The sequence below is a fragment of the Sesamum indicum genome, linkage group LG10 (genome assembly GCF_000512975.1).
Source record: "Sesamum indicum cultivar Zhongzhi No. 13 linkage group LG10, S_indicum_v1.0, whole genome shotgun sequence".
In the NCBI taxonomy this organism is placed as follows: Eukaryota; Viridiplantae; Streptophyta; class Magnoliopsida; order Lamiales; family Pedaliaceae; genus Sesamum; species Sesamum indicum.
The window spans coordinates 2,229,472-2,239,203 of NC_026154.1; the positions used below are offsets into that span (position 1 = coordinate 2,229,472).

The following is a 9,732-nucleotide window of genomic DNA, read 5'->3' on the forward strand; positions in this document are numbered from 1 at the left end:
TAATGTTGTATTTTTGGGAGACAAAAATTACTGTTTATTGTCAAATCATGTCTGTTTTATATTATATATATATAAATATATATATATTATATATGTAAAGTTGAAAACCAGAAAAACACGCAGATAAGGTGTAAAAACATAAAAACAAACATTCGGTGTGTTTTATCTTATCTCGGAAAACGCGAAGAGTGGAATCCAAACAAAGCCTAGTATTCTCAGTCAAGCACTTATGTGCAAAAGACTATGCGAAATCATTCGATGTGACCGGACTTCTATTTGGGTGGAATTGTTATTCCATGGGCGATTACGAGACACATCCATTTGGACTGTCCTGGAACACTAAGGGCCATGGGGGTGGAAAAAGTTATTGCTGTTGCGGACTTGGATAAGATCAGTGGTGGATTACCAAGTTGGAGATAGGACGAGTTTCTACCTATGGAAGGACCCGTGGCACCACCTACGCTCTCTTATCCATAGATTCCCGGGAGAACTTGCTTGCTTGGACCTTCATGAATCTACCATGTTGAGTGCAGTTGTACATGAGGGACAGTGGAACTGGCCTTAGATTACATATAAGGAGTGCTCAGAGATTACAATAGAGCTACCACAGAACTATGGGGGTGACGATCGTATTCGGTGGAAGTGTTCAACTAGAAGCCCCACCACTCACGAGCTTTATCATATTTTTATTCCACCTGGACCGAAAGTAGAATGAAATTCACTACTTTCGGGATCTTTGAAGATTCCTAGACATATGTTCATCTTATGGCTTGCTATTTTGGGCAAACTTGCCACCACGGATAAACCTTGGTTATTTTACCTAGGAAACTACGTACTTTGTAATGATGATATGGTAGAGTCATACGACCACCTTTTCTTCCGGTGCAGATTTAGTAGATGATGCCTTTACTCTGTTCGGCGCATTATTTGATTCCAGTGGCCCAATAGGGATTAGGTAAGAGATATTGAGTGGGCAGCAAGGAAATGGTGAGGGAAGCACATCATCAATATTGCATACCGTGCCTTACTTAGTGCGATAGTGTACCACATATGGAGGGAGCGGAATCTGAGACGATTCCATCATGAGGAGAAGACGCCCAGTACTGTAGCTAACTTAATTGTAAATGATGTTAGACAGCGTATTCTTAGCGTTGAGTTAGCTAGTTCGATTAGTACATATGCATTACTCCACTTTTAATATAAATTCTTTATTATTAAAATAAATAATTAAAAAATAATTTGGTGATGATTTAATGTGCAAAATGTAAAATATATTGCAAATAATATAATTTTTCAAGGCATGAGGGGCATTTTTGTTCAATCAAATGGATAAGTGTTATATTTGTTAGTTTATGGGGTAACTGTTACAGGACGAATATTTCATACTATTATAAATTACTATGACTTAGAAAATCATGATAAATTCATACTATTTACTACAATCAAACATAATTAATACGAAAACTTAAGTTCGAACCATGATTAGTTAGCATACGCTATGGCTTTTATCTATATATAAAATAATTTCCATAAATTTTAGCTTTAATTAATATTTTAATTTTTACTTACAAAACAACGGCTAATACCCGTTGCATAATTATAATTAATTAAAATTTGCCACCATTTTAACTTCTAACCACAATAAAAAATTATTTCTCTTCTGATGAAGGGATACGGCATCCACGAAATTGGAAAAGAAAATTTAAATTTGAAATATATTCAGCTTATTACACCATTTGCTTATTTAAATATTAAATGTTAATTATTACATGAATTAAATCACAAGAAATATATCAGAAGGAAATAAACAAACAAGAAACTATTATTAATGTGCAACGCACATTCATATTCATAATACTTGAAGTCAAAACCTCACAACCTCAGTTACGAGGTTTCAATTTTACTACTTACATAAAATCACAATATCAGGAAAATTCGTGTTGATCGACCACTCAAAACGCTAATATATAACGACTGAGTGTGTAAGAACTTTAGATGTCATGTTACAAAAAAGTAAAAAAGGAAAAAACACGCAACATATTTTTATAATGCCTTCATCCAAAAAACTATATTTATAAATAATTATGAACTTATCCAACCACACCATCGTTTCTAGCACATATACTTTGTTTTCCCATTATGTAATTAATTAAGCCGAATTAGTACCGTAGGAACACCTGCATCGGTACAAACGACATGGTGTAATTATGTCTATCCAACGAAGTTAATAACACTGAACTGGGATGAACTGGCATCGGAAGCAGTAAGACGAAGGCACTTATGTTGTTTTCATTGATGTACATATATGCAATTACAGATTACTTCAGTTTGTCCGAAATGCATCTAAAAAAATCTGAGGAATTAATAATTAATAATAGGCCGTCTTCAAGTAGCTGGGGTTGTTTGATGAGTAGGAGACAGAGTCAAACTCAAGAGTCCAGTGCTCACTTAACTGGCTGTCATTAACGCGTAATTTAGCCGTCTGTTTTTGTTTGTCAGAGAGGGAAAACCAGCTACATCATGCATTTACCACATAATTAATGACACATGTTTCTTTAATGATATATTGGTATGATCACTTATATATATATATATATATATGAAAAAATATGATAAGTTGGGACCTAATAAATAGCAAATATTGCTATTAGTTAATTGTTGAATGATCACTTTATATAAAAATTAAAATTTCTCGCACGTATTATTCATCATGTGCAAACGATTTATTTTATTTTTTTGCGAGATTCTAACACATGAATCTCTTAATTATAAATGTGTAGGCTGGGAAGTATTTTTCGCACTATAACTTAGGGGATCGATGTACGCTTTTGATCCCATTAATTATATAATTTTTATTTTTGACCCCAGAAATTTAAAAAAAAAAATTCACTTTTGGTACTCTAGTAGATTTGGGTCGGAGTGTAATCACACGTGCATAGCACGTGGCCTTTTCCGATCAAATATCTAATGAATGGCTACCAAATGATTAAAAGTAAGAGTTATAAGTAATAAGACCAAAAGTGTACAGACCCTAATTAGTTACTGCGGGCAAAAAATATTCTTGTGTAGATGTAATATTCGGATTTTCATAACCATTTATTTACCCAAATTCCTAGACCATAATATTAAATAATCACCATATTTAAAAATTACACAATTAAAAAGAATTCATATAACATGTTAGTATATTTAGATAAGAAAAAAAAAAGTATATCTAAATGGAGATTAAATGCGGTAAGTTGGAAATAAGTAGCAAGGAAACAAGAAGGTCAATTCTTGTTTGCAAAGGCATTGTAGTGATGATGAAATGACGAGGTCAAACCTTGGGTGAGGTTAAAGGGGAAAACCTTCGGAGGTAGGAAGAAATGGACCAAGGCCGATTTATTACCATTCTTTGCCAACCTTGTACCTAGAAATAATACTTATTCAATCTCGCCACAAGACTCATTAACGTGTTATAATGGATTTTCTAGCTATTGTAAATTAGTGCAATATTTCGTGTTACACTTTATCTATAATGCTATATATATATATATATATATATATTAATATTATGTAATTAAATAAATTATATTCAAAAGACTATATTAATATTTAAAAAAAAAAGGTCTTTTTCACTTACAAAAGACGTTTGTGACACCGCGATAACAATTTTTTGATACCATAATATTAATTTTTTCACTCACAAGCATCAGGGCTGTATGTTGGATATGAACACGTTGTAAAGTTCCAACAAATTAAGGTGCCATAAGTGAGCACAAGAAAAGAAAAGGGTACTTATTTCTAGTCATTTCTCAATATTGCTTCCTCGTATGGCTATTGAATTATAAGGATGCTTTCACGTAGTTTTCATTGCATTATTTAATGAGCATATATATGTGGTTTCCTTAACTCATATTTGCTACTTTTTTGTTAATTGAGTGAGGAAAGAATCAGACAGTAGTTAATGATAAATTAAATAGCATGATCTCTTTGTCACAGTTGAAAGAAATTCCCAATTGGAGTTGATAGAAGACTCGCTTTTCGTCCTAGGAACTTGACTTAAAAAGGAATGAATTTAATGATCTCTTCCCTTGTCACAATCATCTTCTTCTAATTAACATATCTTATTACATGATGTCCATACTATGTATATGCTTTTATTTTTTTTAATAAATTAATTATAATAATATCATAATCTTAATTACTGACAGCTATTACACTATTGATTAATATAAGATACTTATAATTAATTAATGTAAATTATTAATATACAACAACAACCCACATATATATGGAGTTTCAAATACTCATAATTTTAAAATTATGGGACGTCAGCTTCGCTAATAACTAAATAATGTCTCACTGGCTATATTACAGTTCACGTGGATTGTAAAATCATGTATTTGATAAAAATATATATACATATATATGAGTATTTATTTTCTGTATGTCATATTCATACTTTCATTCAATGATATTTTACAAAACAGACTAATTAAATATCTGGTCCAAATCTTTTATTAAAAATTCATGTTCATCTCGTATTTATTTACTATACACGCTTCATGTATATAAAATCAGCACCATTAATATATTTAAAAAAAGATTTTATACGCGCGCCGCGCATGTGCACTTCTATGTATTACATTAATTAAGTATCAAAATAAATTCAATAGATAAATCTTGAGTAATATGAAATCATCTAAACCAACTTCTATTAAAGATTTTACATTCTAATTGCATCCTGAAGCAAGAACAGTTCGTGTGGGAGGCCGGCCATATGAATAAAAAATTACAGAAAACAAATTCCTGTCTCAAGATACATACAAAAAAAGAGACCAAGAAAAGGGCCCTGCTGTGATCTGTTTCCTTACATCCCTTTCTCTATCTCAATTCTCAGCCCTAGTAAAACCGTTTCTTTCCCCCTAAACACACACACACACACACATTTCTTTCCCCAACCTTGCTCTCGTAATCTCCAACGTCCTAAGAAGAAACTTTCCTTAATACTTTGTCCGAGATGGAGCCCGGAAAACACTCCAATTCAGACACTAATTCTTCAGATCAAAACGATCATCATCAGCCGGAGAAATCAGCCGACGATGGCACCGGCGTAGGCCGATCCTACGAGTGCACTTTCTGCAAGCGCGGCTTCACTAACGCGCAAGCTTTGGGAGGCCACATGAACATCCACAGGAAAGACAAGGCAAAAGCGAAGCAGAAAAACATAGAGGAGCCCTCCAATTTTCAGAGCATTAAACACAACGAAAACTTCGCGAATTTGAGGTATTTTCCTCAAACAGACCATCAGCAGCAGCGAACAGGCTATTACAGGGACGTAAGATCCGGGCAGGTGAACTATCAAGTCTACTTGCCATCATCAAACCCTAGTTTTCAGACAGGGAACTATTTCCCTTTTTGGAGGGCCGAAGGTTTTGATGAGAGTCGTGGGGATGCAGACCTGAGCCTGAGGATTGGAGCTCCGGAACCCGTTGAAGGCGGGAACGGAGAGGGGAATATGAAGGAAAATGAAGTGGATTTGGAGCTCCGTCTTGGGCATGACCCGTGATGTGATGATCAGGAGAAGCTGTAAGCTGTGCATGTACAGAAAGTGAGTTTATGTATACGGTATATCTTGATTGTTTCTTTGAATTAATTTGGAATTTACACCAAAATGTTGTTAATTTAGACTATAAGAAATTTGATTGTTATTAATTGATTCGTTTAATATTTATTAACGGAGAGGAAAATTATATAGGATAAAGGGAGAATGAAGTAGTAATTATACATTATAATTATTACTCTTGATCATCCCCATTTTCATTAAAGAACTTCAAGCTATTGTCCATGAATTATGGTGTTACTGTTTATTGATTTTTCATTCAAATTTCCTCTTTCTTTGTCTATTATAAGGTTCCTCGGTTCGAACATTTCAAATTAGCTTATATACATCTTGTATTCGATCTGTTTCTTATATATATATATATATATATATATTACGGCCCCGTTTGGTTTGTACGTTTGAGTATTCAGTTATAACCTTAATGATTAGCAATGTTATCCAGTCATATGGATGAATTTCTCACAATAGTAATGTGGACTAGAGGCTAATATAGAAATGTTCAGTAATTTGTTGTTCAATTTATGCATACAATCTTAAACCTTTTTTTGTTCAATGTCCAGTCATATGAATGCTAAGTTATAAAGATCGATTTGCAATAAAAGAATCGAGTCAATATTGAACATGTTGTTTAAGGTAAAGTCTTTCAGAAAGTACTAGACTATGAGTAATCCGTATGCAGTTTGTTCATGTTTTCTTTGCACGTTGCTGTAAACCAATTTAGGGCCTTAAGTTCAACAGCTTTTGTAGGCGAGACTACACTTTTAGTTCCATAAAATAGGAGGTTCAATACATTTTCATAAGTGAAAAAATGGGACCATTTTGATAATTTCATAAAGCAAAGGACTAAAAGTATTGAACTCCCCGTTCTGTGAAACTAAAAATGCAATTTTACTGGCATTTATGTGTGAAATATTATGATCATGCAAATTAGTAATTTCACCTGAATTTGGTTAGCTTCACGCATGCCAATGATTTAAATGCAATTTAATCTTTAAACCAACTGAATTATGAATCTCGATCAATCGGGCCAGGATTAAATTGCAAATATATGTACAATTGCAATATAACCTTGTTTTCTGTTAATTGTCTGATCGATGTAAGAAAAATTCTTGGCTGAAAGACTGATATAAGAACATATTCCATAGAGTTCAGAGTTCATATTATGCAGGATAACATAATGCCAGTTAAGTTGATACTTGTTCGAGCAGATGGTAAATATTTAGATTATTTAGAGTGATATTAACATATTACTTTATGTATTATCATTGTTGAATTAAATAATTCAAAATACATTGGAATGCCTAGTTAAATGTTTGGTATGCAAATTTCTCCCATGTAATAATTTTGGTTGCATCCTATGAAGATATAATTATGATCATCACTGTCTTTATTACATATATATATGTTCAAAACTTTTGTGTTACTGTCATTTCGTCTTCATTAATGCTATTTCTACATATGCACCAACGAATTTCATATCAAAACTTTTACCACTTATCATAGTGATAGATTTTACCGTCATAAGATTTAATTGTATTTTTAGTTCAATAATTATATTTTTTTTAGTATTTTAGTTCTGTAACTTTTTTGGGTCGTAAATTAGTCATTCACATTGTTAATTTCAAGAATTGGGACCAATTATGATTACGTAGCAAGTGGTGGTTGATGTCCAAAAAAAAAAAACAAATAAGAAGAATGCGATGTGACATAAGTTGCCACATCAGCAAAAAGCAACCAATAATACGCTTATGTTTTCCTAAATTTTATCCAGCTTATGACTGACACATACCATTACTTTAAAATTTTCAATTAATTTTTTTTCTAAAATCGTGAAATTAGAAAAGGCAAATGATAATTTTACAACTCAAATATATCACGAACCTAAACCAAAGTGTCATATAACTACAATTACAACATTAAAAATGCAATTAACCCTATTGTATATATACACACATATATATATGTGTGCGTGTATCAGTAATCGACAACTTAAAATTAACACTAGTTTTTGTTGCTATATTAAACCATGTGTTGTTATTGATATATATTGTTAATGATAAATTAAAAAAATTAATTACCACTTGATACATATTATAATTAGTAATAGATAATTTCATTTTGTTACTTATTTTTTTGTTACTATATATAAATGTTTGTCTATTTTAAAAGTACACTCATTGTCAATATATCATACATAATTAAAACCTATTATATCAATAGAGCGCCTTTATGTTACCACTTGGAGAAATTCTTCATAATCCTTAGCTACAGCTAGTATACATATATAAAATCACAACAAATACAAATTAAATTTTGTGCATAGGATGAATGGGTAAATATTATTTTTGGTCCCTCAACTATACCACTTTTCTCAAATTTGATCCCTCGTATTTTCTCCTCATCAGACTTAAGTCCCTCAAGTTTATAAATTCCATCAATTTTGATCCTTCCATTATCTATCTGTATGGAATTTATAAACTTGAGGGACTAAGTCTAGTGAGGGGGGGACATGAGCTGATCAAATCTGAAAAAGTGGCACAATTGAGAGACCAAAAATGATATTTACCCTAGGATGAATATATATTGCAATTAAGTTCTTTTATTTGTGATGACAAAAATTTTAGGGATAATTACACTATTCTTTCCTGATATTTAGTGTAATTACACATAAATTTTTTTTTAAAAAAATTACATCCAGTACCCCGGGCGTTTGTTTTTGCACATAATATATAGATCTCTTCATTAGTCAAATTTTACCGAACTTGCTGATATTAGTAAAAAAAAAGTCTAACAAAAATCATATATATTTACCTTTAGTTAACTTACTATTAATGTATTACAGGTGAAATAAAATATTTATAATATAGTGAACCATTTGTAGTGTATATATGATTTTCTTTGTTTGTAATCCTCAATATATATGTATCGTTCTTTAATATAATATGTAGTGTATATAAAATCTTTAATATTGCTGATATGGATCGTTCTTATACTTGGACAGACCCTACACTCTGATCGGACAAATATGTATCGATATTTAGGGTGTAAGAAAAGAGTGAGCTGAAAATTGAGTCCATTATTTATGTTATATTGAGATTAAACTAAGCTGGCTAAATGAAGCCCAAGATTGAACTTTTATTAATGGACAATCCTCATACTTGCCCACCTAATTAAAGAACAACACTTTAACTTGCATGTAATCCCTCCACAGACCACAATAATAGGTCCATTTACATTCTTGATAATTCATAATTTTCACTAACATCAAAAGTATTGAAAACAAAAAGATATGATACATTAATTTAAATACTTTATTATGATACAAAGTGCTTTTTTTTTGTAATTTGAGTGGGTCCATTGTTTACCCCAACTTTGTTATTAAAAATTTTGTATGTGGAAATTGTGTGCGGTAACAACTATTATAAAGAAAAGAAAAATAATAGTGCCCATTTTCCAGTGGCTACAACAATTGCAATTTTAGGGTTATGAGGTTGTAATAGTTCTATTACAAAGGGGAACTTGCAAGAACATATATTGTCTTTATATATATATATATATATATATGGATGGATAGATTGGAGAACAAAATTAAGGGTAAAAAACACAAAAGAAACACACTCTTTTCGTTTTTGTTTTTGGTACCATAATTGTGGCAATGTTGCTTTTAGTACCATAAAACACAAAAACACACTCTTTTCGTTCCAAGTTAATGGCAGAGGCCATGTTCCTCGCACGTGGTTGTTAACGGCCGTCAACTCCTATTGGCTCATGTAACTTTGACTAATTTTGATTTGAAAGGCCCTATTTAACGGTACCAAAGAAACACGAAAATGTATTTTTTGTTACCATTAGAAAAATATTATTTTGGACCAACTTTAGCCACAAACTATAAGATTTTTTTTTAATTTTTCACAAAAGTGAAAATATTGGAATATTTTTATTTTAATTTATATAATAAATAGTTCTAAAGTTATAATTATTTTTATTTCAGATAATTAATTCTAGGATCTATTTGACTGTCTTTTAAATTAAATTATTCTTTGATCTAAAAATATACTAATATTTGAGCACAAACTATAAAAAATAAAATTTAATTTTTGAATAAAAGTATTAGACAAATTTTACTT

The 9,732-nt window shown here is 31.3% G+C and overlaps 1 protein-coding gene across 1 annotated transcript; it reads left to right on the top strand.

The window, feature by feature from the left end:
- LOC105171714 (transcriptional regulator SUPERMAN) lies at positions 4,845-5,823 on the top strand. Its single transcript, XM_011092918.2, has one exon. It carries the CDS (start codon positions 5,003-5,005, stop codon positions 5,549-5,551), a length of 549 nt encoding a protein of 182 aa, XP_011091220.1. The 5' UTR covers positions 4,845-5,002; the 3' UTR covers positions 5,552-5,823.